This window comes from Aotus nancymaae, unplaced genomic scaffold, assembly GCF_030222135.1.
Source record: "Aotus nancymaae isolate 86718 unplaced genomic scaffold, 86718_ANA_hifiasm-v0.15.2.pri h1tg000058l, whole genome shotgun sequence".
Taxonomy (NCBI): Eukaryota; Metazoa; Chordata; class Mammalia; order Primates; family Aotidae; genus Aotus; species Aotus nancymaae.
The window spans coordinates 37,603,504-37,629,737 of record NW_026988472.1 but is presented as its reverse complement, the minus strand read 5'-3'; the positions used below and the strand labels follow the sequence as shown (position 1 = coordinate 37,629,737).

The following is a 26,234-nucleotide window of genomic DNA, read 5'->3' as shown; positions in this document are numbered from 1 at the left end:
TCACCCAGAGCAACTTCCAGTCCTGCAAGCTCCATTTATGGCCAGTGTCCCATACAGGTATACCATTTTGTATCTTTTATGCTGTTAGTATACCATTAGATAATACAGTTTGAATATATTAATCTAATATATTTTTACTATGCCATTTTACTTAGCATTGTTTTACAACTGCCTACAGTATTCAGTACAGCAATATGCTGTGCAGGTTTGTAGCCTAGTTTTGTAGTAGGCTACACCATTTAGGTTTGTGTAAATACACTCTATTATGTTTGCACAACAAGGAAATTGCCTAACAATACATTTCACAGAATGCATCACTTCATTAAACAATAAATGACTTTATTAGAAATAAGAAAATGTAGCAAATCAATTAATCAAAGTTCCTACTGCAAAAAAAAAAAAAAAAAAAAAACTAGAACAAAAGAGCAAATTAAACCCAAAGGAAGCAGAAGGAATTAAAAAATAAAGAGCATAAATTAATGAAATTGAAAATATTAAACAATAGAGAAAATCAATGAAATACAAAGCTTGCTCGTTGGGGAGAAAAATCAACAAAATGAATCTCTAGCAAGACAGACGTAATTTTTAAAAGATAGAGGACACAATCACCAATATTAGGAATGAAACAAGATCTCACTAGAGATTTTGAAGCCATTAGAATTATAGAAAGGAAAAAATAGTATTATGAGTTGAATTGTTTCTCTCTGCTAAAAGACATGTCTAAGTCCTAACCCCTAGTACCTCAGGATGGTACCTTATTTGGAAATAGAGTATTTATATTGGTAGTCAAGTTAGAACGAAGTCTTTAGAGTTGGCTCTAATCCAATAGGACTGGTGTCCTGATAAAAAGGAAAAAAACCACCTTAAACTTCATATGGAACCAAAAGAGAGCCTGCATAGCCAAGTCAATTCTAAGCAAAAAGAACAAAGCTAGAGGATCCAAGATGGCTGATCACTAGCAGCTCGGGCACGTAGCTCCCAGTGAAAGCGCAGAGAACGAGAGGACGCCACACTTTCAGACGAATATTTGTTGCTCACGGACCAGGAGATTCCCAGCGGAGGAGCCCCATGGGTCGCCAGAGGGACTCTTGTGGCCGGCGCGGCGGTTTTGCTGGCGCCTTAGCGCAGCAGTTCTTGGTGCAGAGTCCGGAGATTCCCGGGCAGAAAAGCACCATCAATCTTAACACCGCTATTTTGGCCTGCGCAGTGGATTGCCCAGATTTCGGTGCTGGGAATCAAAAGTTGGACGTCCACTCAGAGACCTAGTTAGAAAGTCAGTAATTACAAAGACGAAAGAGGGATAAATATATAACGAAGAGAAGAAACCAGCCTAAAAAGGCAGAGAATACTCAAAATCAGAATGCCTCTCCCTCTACAGGGGATCGCAATTCCTCATCAGTAATGGAACAAGGCTTAATGAAGAACGAGTGTGTTCCAATAACAGAAGCAGGTTTCAAAATGTGGGTGATAAGAAACTTCTGTGAATTAAAAGAACTTGTTCTAACCCAATGCAAAGAAACTAAGAACCTTGAAAAAAGGTTTGATGAAATGCTAACAAGAATGGACAATTTAGAGAGGAATATAAGTGAATTGATGGAGCTGAAAAACACAACACGAGAACTTCGCGAAGTATGCACAAGTTTAAACAGTCGAATTGATCAAGCAGAAGAAAGGATATCAGAAGTCGAGGACCAGCTCAGTGAAATGAAACGAGAAGACAAGATTGGAGAAAAAAAGGATAAAAAGGAATGAGCAAAGTATCCAGGAAATATGGGACTATGTGAAAAGAGCTAATTTACGTTTGATAGGTGTACCTGAATGTGACGAAGAGAATGAATCCAAGTTGGAAAATACTCTTCTGGATATCATTCAGGAAAACTTTCCCAACCTAGCAAGGCAGGGTAATATTCAACTCCAGGTAATACAGAGAACACCACAAAGATATTCTTCAAGAAGACCAACCCCAAGGCACATAATTGCCAGATTTATTAGGGTTGAAATGAAGGAGAAAATACTAAGGGCAGCCAGAGAGAAAGGTCAGGTTACCCATAAAGGGAAACCTATCAGATTTACAGCAGATCTCTCAGCAGAAACCCTGCAAGCCAGAAAAGAGTGGGGACCAATATTTAATATCCTTAAAGAAAAGAACTTTCAACCCAGCATTTCATATCCAGTCAAACTAAGCTTTATGATCAAAGGAAAAATTAAATCTTTTGCGAACAAACAAGTACTTAGAGACTTCACCACCACCAGGCCTGCTTTACAAGAGCTTCTGAAAGAAGTACTATACATATAAAGGAACAACCAATATCAGCCTTTCCAAAAATATATAAAAAAGCAAAGAGTATTAACACAATGAAAAATGTACACCAACTAATGGGCAAAACAGCCAGCTAGCATCAAATGGCAGTATTAAACTTATATATATTCTAATTGGATAAAAAGCCAAAACCCATCAGTATGCTGCATCCAGACCCATCTCACATGCAACAATACACAAAGACTCAAAACAAAGAGAAGGAGGAAGATTTATCAACCAAACAGAGAGTAAAAATAAACAAATACACAAAAAGCAGGAGATGCAATTCTCGCCTCTGATAAAGTAGACTTTAAAGCAACAAAGATCAAAAGAGGCAAAGAAGGACATTACATAATGGCAAAAGGATCAATGTAACAAGAAGAGCTAACGATTCTATAGATCAACCAGACAGAAAATTAACAAGGACATCCAGGACTTGAACTCAGACCTGGAACAAGTAAACTTAATAAACATTTATAGAACTCTCCACTTCAAATACACAAAACATATATTACCACCTCACACCTATTCCAAAAGTGACTATATAATTGGAAGTAAATCACTCCTCAGTAATCGCAAAGCATTTCATAGGTTTAAATGAAATATTGGTTGGCTGCTTGTTTGTTATTTTCTTCCCTTATTCCTTCCTGTCTACATCATTAAGTATAATTATTGGTATAAAAGAGGTTTTCAATACCCATTACTAAATTGCATTCTAGTCTGGGCAAGAAAGCAATACTCCCATTCTCTCTCTCTCTTTCTCTTCCTTTTTCTTCCCCTTCTTCATTTTTTTTTTCTTTCTTTCTAAAAACAAATAATAATAAAATAAAATAAAATAAAATAAAAATAAAATGGCTGGCCGGGCATGGTGGCTCATGTGGAGATAGGGCCTCACTCTGTTGCCTGTAATCCCAGCACTCCAGGAGACTGAGGTGGGCAGATCACTGAGGTCAAGGGTTCAAGACCAGCCTAGTCAGCATAGTGAAACCCCATCTCTACTAAAAAAAAAAAAGCTAGAGGCATCACACTACCGGACATCAGACTCTACTACAAGGCTACAGTAATCAAAACAGCAAGGTACTGGTACCAAAACAGAGATATAGACCAATGGAACAGAACAGAGGTGTCGGAGGTGACACAACATATCTACAACCACCCGATCTTTGACAAACCTGAAAAAAACAAGCAATGGGGAAAGGATTCCCTGTTCAATAAGTGGTGTTGGGAAAACTGGCTAGCCATATGCAGAAAGCGGAAACTCGACCCCTTCCTGACACCTTACACTAAAATTGACTCCAGATGGATTAAAGACTTAAACATAAGACGTAACACCATAAAAACACTAGAAGGAAACCTAGGCAAAACCATTCAGGACATAGGCGTAGGCAAGGACTTCATGACCAAAACACCAAAAGCATTGGCAACAAAAGCCAAAATAGACAAATGGGACCTAATCAAACTCCACAGCTTCTGCACGGCAAAAGAAACAGTCATTAGAGTGAACTGGCAACCAACAGAATGGGAAAAAAATTTTGCAATCTGACAAAGGGCTGATATCCAGAATTTACAAAGAACTAAAACAGATTTACAAGAAAAAAACAAACAAGTCCATTCAAAAGTGGGTGAAGGATATGAACAGATACTTTACAAAAGAAGACATACATAAGGCCAACAAACATATGAAAAAATGCTCATCATCACTGGTCATTAGAGAAATGCAAATCAAAACTACATTGAGATACCATCTCACGCCAGTTAGAATGGCGATCATTAAAAAATCTGGAGAAAACAGATGCTGGAGAGGATGTGGAGAAATAGGAACACTTTTACACTGTTGGTGGGAGTGTAAATTAGTTCAACCATTGTGGAAGACAGTGTGGCGATTCCTCAAGGACCTAGAAATAGAAATTCCATTTGACCCAGCAATCCCATTACTGGGCATATATCCAAAGGATTACAAATCGTTCTACTATAAGGACACATGCACACGAATGTTCATTGTAGCACAGTTTACAATAGCAAAGACCTGGAACCAACCCAAATGCCCGTCGATGATAGACTGGACAGGGGAAATGTGGCACATATACACCATGGAATATTATGCAGCCATCAAAAACGATGAGTTCGCATCCTTTGTAGGGACATGGATGAACCTGGAAACCATCATTCTTAGCAAACTGACACAAGAACACAAAATCAAACACCGCATGTTCTCACTCATAGGCTGGTGTTGAACAATGAGAACACATGGACACAGGGAGGGGAGCACTACACATTAGGTTCTGTTGGGGGGAAATAGGGGAGGGACAGCAGGGGGTGGGGAGTTGGGGAGAGATAGCATGGGGAGAAATGCCAGATATAGGTGAAGGGGAGGAAGGCAGCAAATCACACTGACTCGTGTACCTATGCAACTATCTTGCATGTTCTTCACATGTACCCCAAAACCTAAAATGCAATTAAAAAAAAAAGGAGAAATTTGGATACAGGGACAGACATTTATAGAGAGAAGACACTATGAAGAGACAAAGGGAGAATGTCATGTGAAGATGGAAGCAGATATTGGAATTATGCTGTCACAAGCCAAGGAATATCTAGGGCTACTAGAAACTGAAAGGCAAGGAATGATTCTTACCCTACAGGTTTCAGAGGGAGCATGGCCTGCTGATACCTTGGTTCTGGAATTCTAGCCTCCAGTAGGAGACAAAAAATACCGGTTTTTCTTTAATTTCAATTTTTATTTTAGATTCAGGGGATACATGTGCATGTTTGTTACAAGAGTATATTGCCTGGTGCTGAGGTTTGGGCTTCTATTGATTCCATCACCCATACAGTGAACATAGTACCCAATAGGAAGTTTTTGACCTTGCCCCTCTCCCTTCCTCCCTCATTTTAGAGTCTCCAGTGTCTATTCTCATCTTTATGTCCATTTGAACCCACGATTTAGCTCTCACTCATAAGTGAGAACATGTATTATTTGGTTTTCTGTGCCTGTGTTAGTTTGCTCAGGGTAAGTGCTTCCAGCTGCCTCAATGTTGGTGCAAAGGACATAATTTCATTCATTTTTCTGCCTTCATTCCATGTTGTATATGTACCACATTTTCTTTATCTACTCCACCAAGGATGGGCATTCAGGTTGATTCCATGCCTTTACTATTGTGAATAGTGCCACCAGAAACATGCAAGTGCATGCATCTTTTTGGTAGAATGATTTATTTTCCTTTGAGTATGTATCCAGTAATAATAGCATTGCTGGGCCAAATGGTAGTTCTATTTCTAGTTCTTTGAGAAATCTCCAAAGTGCTTTCCACATGGCCTGAACTAATTTGTATTCCCACCAACAGTGTATGAGCATTCTCTTTTCTCCACAACCTCAACACTTATTATTTTTTGACTTTTTTTTTTTTGAGACGGAGTTTCGCTCTTGTTACCCAGGCTGGAGTGCGATGGCGCGATCTCGGCTCACCGCAACCTCCGCCTCCTGGGTTCAGGCAATTCTCCTGCCTCAGCCTCCTGAGTAGCTGGGATTACAGGCACGCGCCACCGTGCCCAGCTAATATTTTGTATCTTTAGTAGGGACGGGGTTTCACCTTGTTGACCAGGATGGTCTCGATCTCTTGACCTCGTGATCCACCCGCCTCGGCCTCCCAAAGTGCTGGGATTACAGGCGTGAGTCGACTTTTTAATAATAGCTATTCTGACTGGTGTGAGATGGTATCTCACTGTGGTTTTGATTTGCATCTCTCTGATGATCAGTGATGTTGAGCATTTTTTTTTCATGTCTTTGGTGGCTGCTTGTATGTCTTCTTTTGATAAGTGTCTATTCATGTTCTTTGCCCACTTTTTAATGAGGTTATTTATTTTTTTTCTTATTGATTCATTTAAGTTCCTTATAGATTCCAGATATCAGTCCTTTGTCAGATACACAGTTTGCAAATATTTTCTTCCATTCTGTGGGTTGCCTGTTTGCTCATTTGATAGTTTCTTTTGCTATGCAGTAGCTCTTTAAGTTTCATCTGTTTATTTTTAATTTTGTTGCACTTAGTTTTGAAGTCTTCATCCTGAATCTTTTGCCTAGGCCAATGTCTAGAAGAATGTTTTCTAGATTTTATTCTACAATTTTTATAGCTTGCGGTCTTACATTTAAGCTTTTATTCCATTTTGAATTAACTTTTTGTACATGGTGAAAGATAGGGGTACGGTTTCATTCTTCTGCATATGGTTAGCCAATTTTCCCAGCACCATTTATTGAAAAGGGTGTCCTTTCCCCATTGTTTATTTTTGTTCGCTTTGTCAAAAATGAGTTGGTGGTGGGTGTGTGGCTTTGTTTCAGGGGTCTTTTTTCTGTTTCATTGGCTTATGTGTCTATTTTTGCACAGTACCATGCTGTTTTAGTTGCCATATCCTTGGCAACTAAAGGAGTATAGTTTGAAGTCATGTAATGTGATGCCTCTGGTTTTGTTCTTTTTGCTTAGAAGCACCTTGGCTATTTGGGCTCTTTTTGGTTGCATATGAATTTTAGAATAGTTTTTTCTAATTCATTGAAAAATGATGCTACTTTGATAGGAATAGCATAAATCTGTAGATTGCATTGGGTAGTATGGGTATTTTAAGGATATTGATTCTTCCAACTCATGAGCATGGAATGCTTTTCCATCTATCTGTGTCATTTCTGACTTCTTTGAGCAGTGTTTTGTGGCTCTCCTCATAAAGATTGTTTACCTCTTTGATTAGATATATTCCTAAGCTTTTTATTTTTTCTGTGACTATTATAAATGGAATGTATTCCTGATTTGGTGCTTGTCTAGAATGTTATTGGTGTATAGAAATGCTACTGATTTTTTTCACATTGATTTTGTATTCTGAGACTTTGCTTAAGTCATTTACTAGGTCTAAGAGACTGATGGCAGAATCTTTATGGTGTCTTATGTATAGAATCATATCATCAGCAAAGATAATTTGACTTCCTCTTTTCCTATTTGGATGTTTTTTATTTATTTCTCTTGCCTTATTTCTCTGTTCTAGCTGAGACTTCCAATATTATGTTGAATAGGAGTGGTGAGAGTGAACATCCTTGTCTTGTTCCAGTTCTTAAAGGGAGTGCTTCCAGCTTTTGCCTGTTCAGTATGGTGTTGGCGGTGTGTTTGTTGTATACAGCTCTTATTAGTTTTAGGTATGTTCCTTTGATGTGTAGTTTTTTGAGGGTTTTTATCATGAAGGAACATTAGATTTTATCAAATGCTATTTCTGCATCTATTGAGATGATCATTGAGTTTTTTTTTAAATTCTGTTGATGTGATGAATCACATTTATCAATTTACATATTTTGAACCATCCTTGCATCCCAGGAATAAAGCCTACTTGTTCATGATGAATTAATGTTTTGATGTGCTGCCGGATTCAAGCTGCTAGTATTTTGTTGAGGATTTTTGTGTCTATGTTTATCAGCATTATTGGCCTGCAGATTTTGTTATGTCTTTGACAAAATTTGGTATCAGGATGATACTGGTTTCGTAAAATGAGTTAGAGAGATGTTCCTACTTGATATTTTGGAATAGTTTCAGTAGAATTGGTACCAGCTCTTCTTTGCATGTCTGGAACAATTCAGCTGTGAATTTATCCAGTCCAGGGCTTTTTTGGTTGGAAATTTTTTTTTTTTTAATAACTGATTCAATTTCGATACCCATTATTGGTCTGTTCAGGATTTCTATTTCTTCCTTGTTCAATCTAGGAAGGTTCAATCTAGGAGGTTGTGTGTTCTTCCTAGTTCAATCTAGGAGGTTGTGTGTTTCCAGGAATTTATTCATTTCCTCTAGAAAGAATAATACTTGCTACCACACGAAAGCACACACGCGAACATAGTGCATGGACCCTATAAATCAACTACATATGCAAGACTACAAAGCAACTAGTTAATAACATTATTACCAGGATAATGTCTCACATATCAATATTAACTTTGAACAGAAACAGCCTAAATGTCCCACTTAAAAGACAGAGTGGCAAATTAGATTAAAAAAAGAACAAGACTCATCCTTTTGCTATCTGCAGGAGATCCATCTCACAGGTAATGACACCCGTGTGTTCAAAGTAAGGAAATGGAGAAAGATCTACCATGAAAATGGATAACAAAAAAGAGCAGGTGTTGCTATTCTTGTATCAGATAAAATAAATCTTAAACTCACAACAGTAAAAAAGGACAAACAAAGGCATTGCATAATGATAAAGGACTCAATTCAACAAGAAGATTTAACTATTCTAAATATATATGCACCCAACATTGGAGCACCCAGATTCATAAAACCATTACTTCTAGACCTAAGAAAATATTTTAACAGCCACACAATAATAGTGGGAAATTTTCACACCCCACTGACAGCATTAGACAGATCATCAAGGCAGAAACTAACAAAGAATTTTTGGACATAAATTAGACACTTGACCAACTAAGCCATCTACAGAGTACTCCACCCAACAACCACAGAATGTACGTTCTTCACATCCACACATGGAACATACTTGAAGATTGACCACATGCTCAGTCATAAAGCAAGTCTCAATACATTTTTTTTAAAATAATAATACCAAGTATATTCTTGGACCACAATGAAATAAAAATGCAAACCAAACCAAGAGGAACTGTCAAAACCACACAAATACATGGAAACTGAACAACTTATTCCTAAACTACTTTTGGGTAAACAATGAAATTAAGGCAGAAATCAAAAGGTTCTTTGAAACAAATGTAAATAAAGACACAACATACCAAAACCTCTGAGATATGGCAAAAGCAGTGTTAAGAGGATTGTTTTAGTACTAAACATCTAGATAAAAAACATTAAAAAATCTCAAATTAATAACCTAAACTTGCACCTATAGCAACTAGAAAAATAACAATAAACTAAACCCAAAGTTATCAGAAGAAAAGAAATAACAAAAATAAATACAGAGCTAAATGAAATTGGAACCAAAAAAATATATAAAATACAATGAAATTAAAAGTTGAATATTTGAAGGGATTAACAACAATGATAGACTACTAACAGGATTAGCAAAGAAAAAGGGAGAGAGAGGCTCCCAATAAATGTAATCAAAAAAAACAATGATGCTCTCACAACTAATCCCACAGAAATTTCTGTTCTAAGTCATCCAGTTTGTAGTATTTATTACATAAGCCTTAGGAAATTAATACAAATATTAACAACTTTATGTTTATAAATATGACAATTTGAAGGAAAATGGTCAATTTCTACCAAAACTCAACCTGCATGAAATAGATCATCTGAATTATCCTATAACTATTAACAAAATGGAATATATAATTTAAAAGCTCCTGAAAAAGAAAATTCTAAGCCTAGATAGTTGCACAGGAGAATTCTGCAAAACATTAAGGAATAATTAATAACAATTTTACACAGTCTCTTCCAGATGAAAGCAGAGGAAGAAATATTTCTTAGCTCACTATATAAAGCCAGTATTACCCTTACACCAAAATAAAATAGATAATATAAAAAACTATTTAAAAATTACAGAAGAACATCTCCTGTGAATTCAGATGTAAAATTCTCAGAAAATAAATATTAGTAAACTGAATTTAAAAATGTATTCGAAATGTACATACCATGACCAGGTGGTATTTATTCCAGGTATGTAAGACTGGTTTAACACTTGAAAATCAGTCAAAGTAATCTACTATATAAACAGGCTAAAGAAGAGAAGTCCTATGATAATGTCAATTAACATGGAAAACATATTTAGCAAAATACAATACTCATTCATGATGTTTGAAAAACTCCAAGTTTAGAACAGAAGGGAATTGCCTCAACTTGATAAAGAGTATTTATTTAAAAAAAAAAAACCCTACAGTTAACATCATATTTCATGAAGAAATGCTGAATTTTTTTTTCATAAAATTGATAACAATGGGAAGATAGTCATTCTCATCACTTTTTTCAAAATAGTGCTTGAAGTTAGAGCCACTGTAATAAGTCAAGAAAAAAAATGACATTCAGTTTTTTAAAATGAGAAAATAGAACTGTTCCTATTTGTAGATGACATGATTATCTATGTCAGAGATCATGAAGAGAATAAAAGAAGTCATGAGGAATCTCAAAAGAAATGCTAGAACTAATAAGTGAGTTTGGCAAGGTCACAGGACACAATATTAACACATGAAAATCAACCTCATTTTTATATACTAAAAATGAACATAAGAAAACCAAAATTAAAAATATGATACAATTTACAATCACTTCCAAGGAAATTGAATACTTAGGTATATGTTTACCAAATATGTACAGGTTATGCATGCTGAAGATTTCAAAATGCTGATTAAACAAATCAAAGTGACCTACATAAATGAAGAGATAGCTCATGCTCATGTATTAGAGGAGTCAATATTGCAAAGATGTCAATTTTCCCCAAATTGATTAATGTAATTCCTATCAAAAACCCAATATGTTTGTAGATATAAACAATAGTATTATTCTAAAATTGGTATGAAAAGGCACGGTCCCTAGAATATCTAAAACAATCTTGAAAAAGAATAAAAGGGGAAGAATCACTCTACTCAATATTAAGATTTACATATACCTACATAATCAAGAAAATGTGGTATGGACAAACAGACAGACACATATATCAGTGGAATAGAATAGAGAACTTAGAAAAAGACCCAAATTAATACGTTTAATTTTTGACAGAGGTTTACATACAAAGCAATTTAAAGGAGGAAGAACAGCTTTTTCAATGAATAGTACTGAAGCAATTGGACACAAATGGGAAAAAACCCTTAAATTAATTCTCACAAATTATACCAAAAAGAACTCAAATAGATACTATGTTTAAATGTAAAACATAAAACTATGAAATTTTTAGAAAAAAAATATGAGAAAATCTTCAGGACCTAAGGCTAGGCAAAGAGTTCTTACACTTGACACCAAAATAACTATGCACAAAAGAAGAAACTTGGTAAATGTATCAGGAGACTTGGTAAATCACATCACATCTAGTACATGAAAGGTAATTCAATATCATTAACTCTCAGGGGAATGCCAATTGAAACGATAATGAGATATCACTATGTACCTATCACAACAGCTAAAATAAACATACAGTGACAACATCAAATGCTAGTGAGGATGTGGAGAAAGTAGATTATTCATATTGCTGGTAAAATGGTAGAGCCACTTTGGAAAACAGTTTGGCAATTTAAAACTAAACATGCGATTACCATATAACACAATTTCACTCTTGGGCATTTATTTCAGAGAAATAAAACTTTTTTCATACTAATACCTGTGCACTACTGTTTATACAAGCTTTATTCATATATCCAACAACTGAAAACATCTCAGAAGCCTTTCAACAGGTAAATGATTAAACAATCTATGGTGTATCCATACAATGTAACACTACTCAGCAATAAACTAGAACAAACTATTGATACACAAGACAACTTGGATACATTCCTAGGGAATTATGCTGAGTGAAAAAAGCCAATCCCCAAAATTTAAATACTATATAATTCCATTATAACATTCTGAAATGACAAAATTATAGAAATGGAGAACAGATTAGTGGTTACCAGTGGTCAGGGACCAGGACAGGGATGGGGAGGGAGGGAGATGGGCAACACGAGGGATTTTTATAATGATAGAACTGTTCTATTTCTCAGCTTTAGTAGTGGATACATGAGCACATTATATAGAATTCAATACACACACACACACACACACATCTACATACACACACACACACACACACACAAAATACAGATAAAACTGTAAAATTCTTTTCTAGATTGGTGGTGGATTGCATCAATGTCCATATCCTTTGTGATATTGTATGATAGGTTTGCAAGATGTTACCATCTGGGGAAACCCAGTAAAGGATACACTGGCTCTCTCTGTACTATTCTTACAACTGCATGTGAATCTAAACTCACTGAGAACAAGCAGGAAGTAATCTAGGCATTCTTTATCCTCCCTTAAACAGGAACCTATATTTTTATTGGTATATGTCCTTAGTACTTTAAAACTCTCTCATGGTGCCACTTGTATTTTATCAGCATCTCCTATATGAAATAAAATGTACATAAGGCTTTGAAGTATTAAAATTTCCAAATAATAATAACAGAAAGAAAAATATCTTCAAATACCTTGTCAGAGTAGAAAGTAAAGAAGCTAAGGGTTTAAATCAACTGCCCATATTCTTTTGGCAAAATATCAAACTTTCAACGAACAGATTACGTAGCAATTTCAAGAGAAATATTTTTCTTTATATTTTACTCTTTTTCTAAGATAATTAGATTCAGTGATTGAAATTTAGAATAAAAAAGACAAAGAACAAAAGACAAAAGGAGGCAGTAGACTCAGGATCCTGGAGTATAGTCTCAAATCTGCTACTATCTATCTGTGTGAGTTTGGGCAGAACTACTTATCTTTTTGTATCTTGACTTTCTGGTAAAAATAAAAGCATTATATCAAACCCCAAGTTTCCTTCCAGTTTAAAAATAGTCTATGATCCTATGAAATTTAAAATGTTGATGAAGGTATAGTTGATAATGTTTCATCCCATTCCTTCATTAGACTTAATTTAATAAAAGTCTCCATGGCAACTACAATTGGCAATCCAAGCATTCCCTTCAGCTATGTAAATGACATTCCTTATTCCAGTACGACTGTCCAGTTTTCATTATCAAGTCTGTAAGTGCTAATTAACTTTGAAGCTGCTCTCCAATATGGGTTGCATTATAATTCATAGTAAACTGCTTCTATCTGCCTCAGATTGTTCTCCTCAATTTGTTTTCAGACACATGGAGTGTCATTTTACTGCTATTCTTAACTGTTTATTTGGAGTTCCTCGTTTTCAGGCATTCCATTGAATGAAATAATTTTTAAATGCAGAGAGACTGAAAAAGGTTTCAATCATATAGCAGCTTCAAGACTTCTTAACTACTAGTGTTTTGGGGGAATCTTGCCCAACATTCTTCTGTGGCTCAGGTATTATTGTTCTCAAGAGTTACCCTTAGTACAAAGTCTCTGTGGTACTCACCTTCTCATACTACTGATCCCCACCCTCTGCTCAAAACCCTAAGTATCTTTACTGGATTACCAAATCAGAGCCTCTTTCCCAAGGAGCACATCTGGGTATTGTCCATCACTATGAAACTATTCTGCTATATTACTCAGGTTTTCTACATACTGCTACCTTACAAGGACCCTTCTTCCCCAATTCTCATTGGCTTACAACCACAATATTTATTTATCTCTCACAGATCTACAAGTCAGATGTTGGTCAAATGGACTTGACTAGGCTTGCCTGGTTTAGCTCTTGGCTACAATTGACAGCATGTCTATTTTGCATGTCTCTTCATTCTGGAACCAGCAGCTGTTCAACAGTTAATATTCTCATGAAAGAGTATAGATTTGCAAGAGCATTGGCAGAAACTTTCCGTATTTCTTTGAGGTTTTTAACTCAAAACTGTCATACTCTCAATTCTGTCCACATTCCATTGGCTAAAGTAAATAACATAATCAATCCAAACATCACTTGGATTGGGGAAGTCTATTCTATACATGGAGAATCCATGGCAAAGGCAGAGAGGGAAAGAACAATTGTAAACAAGTAATATATCTATGTCTGCTTACTACTATAAAGAGAAAAAAGTAAAGGCAACTAGAACTACCCCAGTATAGGCTGAAGGAGTTTTATGTTCTCACTTGCTTTTGGAGAGTGACAATCTGGATCTTGGAAACATGCTCTCAGTTTTAATGATCTCTTCATTCTCTCTCCCTGCCTAGAACTGGAGGGCTTCATCAAATAGCCTGTGCTGACATCCCAGAGCTTCCAAGTTGTAAGGTGGGAAAGAGACTCTGAATTGAAGATGCAGTAAGAATACTTAATGTTTGGGGTAGTGTATGGGAATCAAATAGTATGAAGAGATGAGTACCACAGAAAGTTTTCCTAGCTTTGATTTTCTCAAAGAGCAGGGTGGTTTAATAAAGCAAGAGTCACATGAATAATGAAAATGTTACACTCTATCAAGGGTAACTCTCTCAAAATTGAGAACAGTGAGACCTGAGCCCCAGAGGAGTGCTGGGCAAAGATCCCCCAAAAGCACTAGTAGCTAAGTAAGAAGTCTTGAAGCTATATGATTAATACCATCTCCAGTCTCTCCCCACCTTAAAATGCAAAGTAGGCTTCCTCCTGCATTGATAGTCTCTCACTCTCTCTCTCCCTCTCCCTGTCTCTTCCTTCTCTCCCTCTATCTGTGTCTCTTCCCTTCCCCACCCCCCGCCAGCTGAAAAAGATTTAGTGACTTGCCCAAGGATAGAGAATATTAGTGTTGAAGTAATACAACTTTTGACTAAAGACTAATGTTGATTTCCTACCTCAGTGGTTGACTCCCACACTCACCGAGGTCAAAACTGCCACTAAGAAGTATTTTGAAAACTCAAGAGGAAACATTATTTTGACACTAATTTGGGGGTGGTACTGGCATTTGGTGGGTCAGGGTTGACACATATCCTACAATGAGCAAGACAGTCACATACAAAAAACATTTGATATCCCACATGAATTTCTAATGTCCTAACACAGCCATGTAAATGAAAATCCTATTTATAGGTATTTATACCTAGAATCTAATTCCATGTCACACAAAGTATTCTCTGCAAGGTGTTAATTTGCACTGAATTTTTAAGAACTACAACCACTGTATAAATCAAAGGAAGATTGTATTTTGCTTCATGAGTTTTGCTCTAAACTTTACCAAGTGTTGTATACCATTCAGAAAAATTGTATCTCAAAGGCAATGCTACATGTGTATTTGGGTCACCAATACAACTCACCTGTATCATTCTGCAGTTGCAGTTCTTGTGTCCACACTGATTAGAATAACAGATGCAAGCAATGGACATTATGTCTTAAAGCACTATCATGCCTGAACACATACTGAAACATATTATAAATTACATATTTCTGTGTAGTTTATTATATGTAATAAACACATATTGAAGCATATTGCCTATTGTAAAACATATATTATTAAAATATATTTATTATAAATTACTTTTCTTTTATTTCTCTTTTATATTACAATTTGGATATTCTATTGCTTTTTAAAAACATCTATATACGTTATATATGAATTGTATTTCAAGATACTAAAATGGTACCAAAATTTTAAAGGGTAACAAATATTTTATGAAAATTGTGTAAAATATTTTTGTAAAATATTCTAAAAGCATCGAAATATTTACAAAAATGATTGTTATAAAAACAATATTAATTTTGATAGGTTTGAGAACTCCTCTCTATGCCATCCGCTGTTTCTTTTCCAACTATTTTTCCACCTAAAAGTGACACGTAGAAGTATCAACCCTTGACTGAGAAATTGTGAATTAATGAAATAAAATTTAATGAAGCATTCTTGATAAATATCTAGTTTATCCTCAATTCACTAATTCAAGTGTCAATAATTTTTCCCTTAAATATGCTTTTTACAAAATGCTTTTTGGCCTCTTTCCTTTTCTTCATGCTTTCCCTTCTCTATGCTACTATTATTATAGTCATATCTTACCATACTCATTGTGTGTTAAAAGATCTTTCAGAAAAAACAAGAGCTAATTTGTATTTGGTCCAATAGAGAACATATTCTATGCGTTATTTGATTATGTAATAACATGAGTGCTTAGAGTCAGACTTTCTGTTGTTTTTTTTTAAATTTTGTTCCTTCTATTTATCTGTTATTGAATGTTTTTCTGACTTGATTTCCCTATTTTTGAACTAGTCCTATTTTTTCTTATTGGATGTTTATGCTTTGTAATCCTCTGAATTAAGATAATTCCATTGGAAAAAAGCATCCTTATTCTATCTGATTCACCCTTTCTGAGTTTCCCCCAAAATTCTCTTCCAGTACATCAGCCAAATTTATTAATATGCTATGTCAAACATTAAACACTGGGAGGAGGATAACAATCAATAATCCCAATTTGTGCTTTCAATGATTTTATTCTCCTGGTTACAGAAATCCATACCCTAGAAATAGGGAGAAGATAATGATATCTGTACACATAAGATTATCATTGAACACCGATACACAAACACATCAGTTTCTCATGCAGTTTTTCAGTTCTTAGTATCATGGTATGATTTATTTTCAGAAACTCAGTATAACCTTTAAGAAAAAAACTGAAGTGTCTACAGGTTTCCAAACCCAGCACTTTAAAATTAAACTACATGCCATGAAGATACTGTCAACTTGAATGAACTGTTTGCATGTCGAGTTCAAATTGCCATTATTCGTCTGCTTATTTGCCGTTATTATATATAAACCCAGGTTTATTAGCCAGCTTTTGTTATGCTGATAAAGGCATACCCAAGACTGGGAAATTTACAAAATAAAGAGGTTTAATGAACTCACAGTTCCACGTGGCTGTGGAAGCCTCACAATCATGGCAGAAGGTGAAAAGCACGTCTCACATGATGGCAGACAAGAGAAGAGCATTTGTGCAGGGACACTCCCCTTTATAAAACCATCAGATTTCATGAGATTTATTCACTATCATGAGAGCAACATGGGAAAGCCCTACCCTACGATTTAATTACCTCCCACTAGGTCCCTCCCATGACATGTTGGAATTATGGGAGCTACAATTCAATATGAGATTTGGGTGGGGACACAGCCAAACCATGTCACCAAGTCAAAGACATAAGGTTCAAATAATAATAATTGCCTAAGGGTGTCTAATTTTTGGCATAAAATAAATAATGGGCTTATAAAAGTTACCCATATATTTATATGTCTTTGTCTGGAATTTATGCTTTAATCCAATTTATAAGCAAGAATTATCCATCTTAGCAGATGGTCCTACATGCAAATAACCAAAAAAACAGGAAGAATTGGAAGTATGTGTTTCAGTGGGGTTTCTATATAATGGAATATAATTCAGGATGTAAAAATAAGAGACAATTATGTAAAGTCAGGAAGAAAAGCATGATCATTCCAGCTGTACATTAGTATCACCTGGAAAGATTTGAAAATACATACCATTGATTCAGACATAGCTAATCTGAGAAGTGGCCTGGTTGTTGTGATTTTTAAAAGCTCTCCATGTGATTCCAAGACAAAGCCTCGGTTGAGACTTATAGCACTAAACAAAACCTGGAACTCAACTCTGTTACCAGACATATTTAATGGATATTTAAAGTAAATATTTGAAAGAGACTTTTCTCCAAGCAAAAGTGGTTCTGTCAGTATAATATTTTTCACAGCTGTAGATGATAATATGTGTTTTCTTCCTTATATCAATAATTACTCATTTTATCAAACCAATTTAGGTCAAATAATTATGATATATATTTCTATCATAGTTTTTAAAAATGACATGTATATATTTAATTAAATGCAATAAAAAGGGGTACTTCAAATTGTCAGTGAATTGCTAAAGCTCCATCATTATACAACACCTCTAAGTATGCATGCTTTTAACTGCCAAAATTTATGGACATATTTTATGCCGAAAGCTCAGGCAGAGTTAGACACAGCAGATGGTATCATGGCTTTGCTCAAACTGTTTAGATTACAGACACAATAATATAGCATTTTGTTGCTTTTGTATCATTACCTACATTTGTATCAGTTTAAAGATTTACGCATATTGACAGACAAGCAAAATCCCCTTTATACAGGATGTCTGAAACAAAAGTCAATGTGGTTGAGGAAGTGAAATATATGTAATGCATACAATTTTAGTTCAGTTAACCCCATTTCAACTCACTGAAAGCTATCTTTGTGTAAATCCATTCCACTCATAATTTGATCCGAAACAAGCAGCATCAACGTCACTTGGGAACTTGTTAGAAATACAGAATCTCTGGTTCCACTTAGACCTGCAGGCTGAGACTCTGCATTTTAACAAAATCCCCAAATGATGCATGTTAAGGCTTACATGACTACTCTGGGCAATTTGTATTCACATTAAAGTTTGCATGACCACCTTGCCAAGTTTTCTAATTTTATCAAATTACCAAAAGCATATCTTAGGAAACAGTCTTGAATGTGTATAATTAATACATTCAATAACTATATTCTTAGCAGCATTTTAAGGAATATTCAGTCCAAAGCTAGGGTCATAGCATAGCATAGTCTTTTTACAAAACTATTCTGGGATTATAGGCATAAGCCACCACATCGGGCCTTATTCTTAGTTTTGGAATACAAACTATATTTTTTAGTAAATTCCTATAAATTTGGTCCATTTGATAAAATAGCCATTTGACAAGTTAGCTTTAGGCAAAATGGCATTTGTTAAATTGATTTTTACTAGTCATCTTGTTCCATCAAGCATGGTAAAACTATTCATATTTGTATTATACTTTTATTTTCACTGCAGTTTTAAAACCACTTGAGTAGGCTGGCAAATATTCAGGCAATGTTAAGTAGGGGTTAAGAGCAGACCTGGATTTGAGTATTAAACCTATTCCCAGTATGGTCTTGATGAAATTATTTAACCCTCTAAGACTCTGTTTCCCTAGACCACATGGCTATTGTGATAATAATACACAAGTCACTAGGACATATTAATCACTAATTTATATTATAATACTTGTCATTTGATCATCATGATTTTTTACATGTGTTCCCATTCAGATGAAGAAAGTAAAATAAGCAAGAGTCCTTATTAGAACATTTAGCAAGAAATGTTCTAATCCACTTCTCCAGAAAAAAGCACTGGCAAAAATGATTGATGAAGTGAATATTTTATCTTGTTTTTAATTTTTTTGATTCATATCTATGAATACCTGTTCCAGATACAATATCTCCTTTTCTAGGAGATTGATAGTCATGCTAGAATGCAGACTGAAGACAGTACTGTTTGACTCTAAGTATCCAATGACAGAATCTCCTACAGAATATTAGAAAACAGGAGAATGGGGCCAAATGGATAAATTGTTTAAATCTAATGATATGACAGATACAATTAGAGTATAAAAAAATTTCCTGGAAAAATTTAAAGTGTTTAACTCTAGTAAGAGATTATTTTTCCACCTTCCATGTGTTTTTTACAGGGAAGAATTCAAGCAAATAAGACAATTATAAATAAATTATATTTAACAATTTATAATATAACCAATTTATTATCAATATTATCTTAGATGGAAAAATGGTAAAATGAGATTCTCTATATTAGGTAAAGAAAATTCTCATGCCCTTTTGGCTCTCTGAGCAGCACCATGGCGGTTGGCAAGAACAAGCGCCTTACGAAAGGCGGCAAAAAGGGGACCAAGAAGAAAGTGGTTGATCCATCTTCTAAGAAAGATTGGTATGATGTGAAAGCACCCGCTATGTTCAATATAAGAAATATTGGAAAGATGCTAGTCACCAGGAACCAAACCAAAATTGCATCTGATGGCCTCAAGGGTCGAGTGTTTGAAGTTAGTCTTGCTGATTTGCAGAATAATGAAGTTGCATTTAGGAAATTCAAGCTAATTACTGAAGATGTTCAGGGCAAAAACTGCCTGACTAACTTCCATGGCATGGATCTTACCCGTGACAAAATGTGTTCCATGGTCAAAAAATGGCAGACAATGATTGAAGCTCATGTTGATGTCAAGACTACCGACGGTTACTTGCTTCGTCTGTTCTGTGTTGGTTTTACTAAAAAACGCAACAATCAGATATGGAAGACCTCTTATGCTCAGCACCAACAGGTCCGCCAAATCCGGAAGAAGATGATGGAAATCATGACACGAGAGGTGCAGACAAATGACTTGAAAGAAGTGGTCAATAAATTGATTCCAGACAGCATTGGTAAAGACATAGAAAAGGCTTGCCAATCTATTTATCCTCTCCATGATGTCTTCATTAGAAAAGTAAAAATGCTGAAGAAGCCCAAGTTTGAATTGGGAAAACTCATGGAGCTTCATGGTGAAGGCAGTAGTTCTGGAAAAGCCACTGGGGATGAGACAGGTGCTAAAGTTGAACGAGCTGATGGATATGAACCACCAGTCCAAGAATCTGTTTAAAGTTCAGACTTATAACAGTGGCAAATAAAAAGTCTTTGTGATGGTTTAAAAAAAAAAAAAAAGAAAGAAAATTCTCACCCATCTTCAGATAGCTAATGACATGGGAAGATAAGCTCTGGTGTTGGTTTCTAATTCAAAAGCCCAGTAAACATAACCGCATTCACATAATTCTTTTATAGTATGCTACATCTAGGGCAGGAGAAGGAATTGTCAATTCATGTTTACTCTTTGCTGGATAGTTTACATAAGTTTTATCACTTAATCTTTACAATAGCCCTGAAAGGTAGATGTTATATCATTAATGAAAAATTAAGATTCAGAAATGTTAAAGGAATTGCCCATGAACACACAGCTAGAAAATGCAAAGCTAAGCTCCAAACCCAAGTTTCTCTGCCTCTCAAGTCCATGTTCTTTGTAACATCCTACATAGCTCCCAGGTCCTATGGCGTATTGGAAAACAGCTATCTGCTTTGTCATGGAAGGTGGGGAAGTCATTAATAGTTTGGGGCCATCACCAACTAACAGTGTGAATACAAGACAATTATTTTACTTTTGTTTCTTCATCTACAAAATTAGGAGTTAGACTACAAGATCTTTAAGCTCTTCTGCCACTTCTAAAAGAAATGTGTTATGTGGCCTGTTACACAAAACACAATTCTATATACGTTTTGCTCATTCATTGCTCAATCATTGACTGATTGACTCATTCATTTATTCATTCATTCATTTAACAATCCCTTACTCATTTATTTAAAAATGTCCTTAACAATTGTATTTATTAAATACTTGGGATGTTTTCCTACATATGTTTCCATACAGACCATTTGTGCTCAAATTTTTTTAAAAACATTTAGAAAAACACCAACATAGATGGAGCCTTCCTTGACTTAGTTCTTAGTTTCTAGCTACCAAGTACGTAAAGAGCTAGATTTGTGACGTTGGGTTGCTTATTAATCCTATGGTGCTAATGGGACTGAAATTTCATCTCAGAATGAATCATAACAGTAATAATTATAATAATAATGACATCAACAACAATTACCAATTATTTAAGGCCTCTTGGGGGAAAATGCTCATCAACCCATTTTAATGGCTTACACATCAAATGCTTTTTGTAATATTTTATAGATACTGCTTCAGCAAAGGAATTTGAAAAAGGTAATAAGACACAGAAGGTAGAAAGTAGTACAGTCTCAAAATGTGCTACAGATTCTGTCCTGTTTAGTGCCAAATCAAGATAGAAGTATTAGCTGTATTATGATGACAAATTATACATCTATTCGGCAATGCTTTACCTCCCTTGGCAATTTTCTTCTGATTCAACTGTAAAAATGCTCATGCATTTAAGAGATACATTTTGCCAACAATATCTTAAAAATATTAATAATTTACTTAATGCCCATTCTGCTGAACCACCAAAACTACAGCCTTGAGTAAATTTATTTCTAAGGAACAGACAACCTTGGAGTCAAGTGAAGAGAATTGCTCTTATATCATTTCAAAATATTTTAAACTTGAAGCTGCCACTACATTCCCTTGATTGAACAGCAGTCAGCCAGTTTCTGCCACAAAGAAAAGAATTAGTTGCATGCAGCAACCAACATAGCATTGAACATTGCACGTAGTAGAATTGACAAATTTGCTACTCATGGAGTCAGCAGGATGAGCAATGTACCTGGGTTAACACATTTCAGATTTTCAAAGTAATGATTAGAGCTGATTGAGCATAACAAAAATGGATACTCTGTGAAACCAAAGGAAGATGGAAGAGATGTTTCATTCTCTTTGTAAAAAATAATTCATGAAAAGGAGAACATAATGTAGAAAAGCAACTCTCAGCAAAAGCATATGTTTTCTTCCAACAGAAAATGTCCTATAGCATGCACTTGCTTGCATACTTTGAACATGGTTTTTTTGTGTTATTTACCAGAATAATAGTCATATTACAGGGCCAGCTAAATACATAAAGAAACAGGCAACCTCTCTGTTACAGACTTAGACCTCCCTCTCCGAAACATTGACCACACTAACCTAGCGATGGCTTGAAATCACAGTTCTCCCTTTGAGTTAAAAATTCTCTTCCCTGGAGTGCCTGTGAACATACTAATAATTCTAAGAGGTCGAAATAGTAAACCATCAATAATTTTTAGTCCATAAATTCAAATAAATGAATGTGTCACTTCATTACAGTAAGACACAGGACATGAAACAAGTACACTTTGATAGAAAAAGAGCAGACAAGGGATGAGGTCTGGTCCAGTGGCTGCAAGCCCAAATAATGTTATAAAATGGAGAGACTCCAGGCAGACATGGTAAAGTGTTAAGGACCCATTTTCTCAATGGCAAGAGAGATATTTGAAAAGGGGGAGAGAGGAAAGATAGAGACAAATTGTCCCTATATTTCAATTTTGCTCAGGGAAGCACTGGTGATTCTATTTGGATGCCTTCATATCGCTATACTCTGCTTTTCATATTTTCCAAAATTTAAGCTTCTTCATTTAAAAATTCTGGCCTTTCAAATTTTTCAGAATGATATGCAGAACAAATAGCCCATCCTTGTTATAACAATATGGTAATGAAATTAATTAGAGGAGCTGCTGCTCTAGAAGAAAGATGGCATGTGAAATAGCATAGCTGTTGTTTGGAAAGAAGAGCTGAGAATTCTCATTGGCAGTAGTTTATTTTCTCATGTAATTCAAGGGCACAAATGTGAATGTCTCTTACCCTTGAATAACCCTTGTGGCTCTTTGTAAGTTTTCAGTGGTGCACCAATGAGAACCCTGAAAGGAACATCAGACTTAGTCCTTGACCTTAAAAAGTTCTTCCCACAAAGGATTTTGTTATTAAGGATATTCACAGAACATTTGTCAGTTAATTAGGGCAATTTTAAACTCACTTAAAAGATCTTGTTTGAGGCTGGAAACAGTGGCTCATTCCTGTAATCCCAACACTTCTGGAAGCAGAGGCAGGAGTATCACATGAGCCCAGGAGTTCAAGACCAGCCTGGGCCACAAAGGGAGATCACGTCTCTATAAAAACATTAAAAAACTAGAGTGTGTGGTGGCACACACCTGTGGTCTCAGCTACTTGAGAGGCTGAGGTGGGAGGATTGCTTAAGCTCCAGAGTTGGAGGCTGCAGTGAGCCATGATCCCACCACTGTGGAGTGACTTACTTCTCCTGGTCTCAAAAAAAATAAAGTTCTTGTTTAATTCTTATGGATATCTTTATTTTGCATGTTTGTGTTTTTGAGTGGCTTTCTACTATGAATCAAACATAAAGTGAGCTGTTTTAGCTATCGTTGATGCTACTAAAGCATGCTGGCAAAACAGTACAGGAAGTTGTGCTGGAAAAAAGTATATATGATAGGAAATATATGAAGGGTGTCAAGCAAGGAACAATCAGAAATGTACCAAGAGTATAAATGACTATCTTTTCTTAAAAAAATCCACAGGCCATGAAGATATGAGCTTTGCAGAATATCTCCTCTATTTGGGAGCAAGTCAACATTGTTAAAGTGTTAATTTAAAAGGCACCTACTAAAAGTGAGGGCCCACAGGCTCAGCAGTCAGTGGCGTACAACTTCTGGCCTCTAGAACAGCAGGTGCTCCACAATGACTACCTCCTCTTTCCCCTTTTTTTCCCCAAAATGTGGGTTTTATTTAGTGTACATGGACCAAGGGTAGGGTATTTGTGAAATACATCAAATTGATAATTATCTATTTTTTTCTGTTGTTTTTCAATAATCTTGAACTAAGAATGTCTTGAACTAGAAATTTAGCCACTTCTTTATTTGTTCTGTAGATAGATTTAGAATACAATATTTGACAGTATGAAGGATATTGACCAAGAGAACTTTGTGAGAAGGGCATTTCATGAACATTTGTTACCATATGCCATTTTATTTATGTTTTAATTTAGAAGAAAAGTGAGTTCTTACTTTCCAACATTGATATTGAAAAACATTGCCCAGTCTCCCATTTGAATTCTAGTTGACCAAGGTCTTAGATCAGGTTCCCTAGAAGCAGAGCCTATATAGAGAGATATAAACTCCTGTGTAAGTGACTTACTATGGGTTTGTTCTCAAAAAGATACTATAAATGAGTAAAGAAATCAAAATAGGTCAGGGGAAGAGCTAAGTGAAGCTGTGGTGACAACTGGAGAGTGGCTTCAGCTTGATCCCATAGGGAGCTGAAAGCTTGGATTTTACCTTGAGATAAGATAGGCAGGCTTTGGTAACCCACAGTTTCAGTCACTGCCTGCATGCTGCCCCCACCCTTTAGGGTGGGGTGCTGCTCCCCTAGGCAAGGCAGTTCCCCATCCACCAAGATCAATTCCTTCCGTAGAATCGTGCATCTGTGAGCCTTTAGCAACTGACATTCACAGAAGTTGGGGAACAGGTGCATCGGTTCAGTGAAGAATATTTAGGTAAGCCCACATCCCTTTAAATCTGAAGCCAGACAGCTAGATGGGGCTAAGGGTTTAAAGCAGTAAGGAAAGCCACATTACAGGAATCCTTCTGGACTAGTACTGTTTCCTCATTTCCAGGACTATGGTTTGAGTTCTTACTTGGAAAAATTTCTGACCTAATTACAATATGGCATTTTCCTACAGAAGGGATTTGCAATTGCAATCCCTCAGGTATATTCTTAAAATTGTGATATAACTTTGAACTACTCTCCATAAGCCCTATCAGATAAAAGCTAAATAAGGATATGGGATTTTGCTTTAAGTTCTCTTTTACACCAAGTTATAAGACCAAAAGTTTAATTGAAAGTGATGAATTTACTTTCCATTAAAGTAAACTGTGGTAGGCAAATTCTAAGATGGTCCCAAATCATTCTTGCCTCTTCATATCTATATCCTTCCCCTTGAGAGTGGAATAGATCTAATGACTTACTTCTAATGAATAGAATACAGCAAAAGTGATAAGATTTCACTTCTGAAGTCAGATTTTATAAGCATTTCTTCTTTCAACTTGCTCTTCCTTTTTCATTCTCTTGCTTGCTTGCTTTGAGGGAAGACTGCTACCATGTTGTAAACTACTATATTGAGAGGTTCACTTGGCAAGGAAATGAGGGAAGCCTATGGCCAATAGTCAGTAAAGAACTGAGGCCTTCAGTCCAATGGCCTGTGAGGAACTAAATCCTTCTAACAACCGCTTGAGTGAGCTTGGAAGCAGGTACTTCCCCAGTTGAGCCTCGAGATGACTGCAGCTCCTGTCAACATCTTGACAGCAGCCTCGTGAGAGGCCCTGAGTCAGAGATCACCCAGTTAAGCTATGCCCAGATTCCTGATTCACAGAAACAGTGAAATAATAAATGTTTTAAGACACTAATTTTTGGAGTAATTTGTTATGTAGTGATTGATATGTAAGGCTTTGAGAATTTTTTTCTGTTGTAAACTTGTCTAAAATCTCTTCTATTTTATGTATGTATATATATATATTTTTTTTTGCAAGAAATTTCCTTATTCTACACCAAAATATCACCCATTCTAATCAAGTGCTATGTTGTTCTAAGGTAAAGACTGTCAATTCTATCCAAAATATGTTTGCTTAAATGCTTGATTATTTCTCTCACCATTTATTATATCACAGACTTTCAACTTTTAGGTCATACTTGACAATATCGTGATGGGGATTGAGTCTCATTGGCCTTAAATTTGGCCCAGAGAATAAATTCAAGCTGCGAAATGGAAGACAACAGTTAAAGAGATAAACTTATATATATATACTAAGAAATCTATAGTATATATATATACTTAAGGTACTGGGATACATGTACAGAATGTGCAGGTTTGTTACATAGATAAACATGGGCCATGGTGGTTTGCTGCATCCATCAACTTGTCATCAACATTAAGTATTTCTCTTAATGCTATCCCTCTCCTTGTCTCCCACCCCCG

The 26,234-nt window shown here is 35.6% G+C and overlaps 1 protein-coding gene and 1 long non-coding RNA gene across 3 annotated transcripts in view; one reads left to right on the top strand and one right to left on the bottom strand.

Moving 5' to 3' along the window:
• The window catches only part of LOC105734663 (uncharacterized), a 407,309-nt gene that overhangs the window by 331,402 nt on the left and 49,673 nt on the right, over positions 1 to 26,234 (bottom strand). The gene's annotated exons all lie outside the window — the stretch shown is intronic.
• On the top strand, positions 19,538 to 20,379 carry LOC105734654 (small ribosomal subunit protein eS1-like). Its single transcript, XM_064364623.1, has one exon. The coding sequence runs from the start codon at positions 19,538 to 19,540 to the stop codon at positions 20,327 to 20,329; it is 792 nt and encodes a 263-aa protein (XP_064220693.1). The 3' UTR covers positions 20,330 to 20,379.

Bases quoted from the DNA above. Each gene is read 5' to 3' on its own strand.
- LOC105734654 (XM_064364623.1), top strand. From the start codon at position 19,538: ATGGCGGTTGGCAAGAACAAGCGCCTTACGAAAGGCGGCAAAAAGGGG.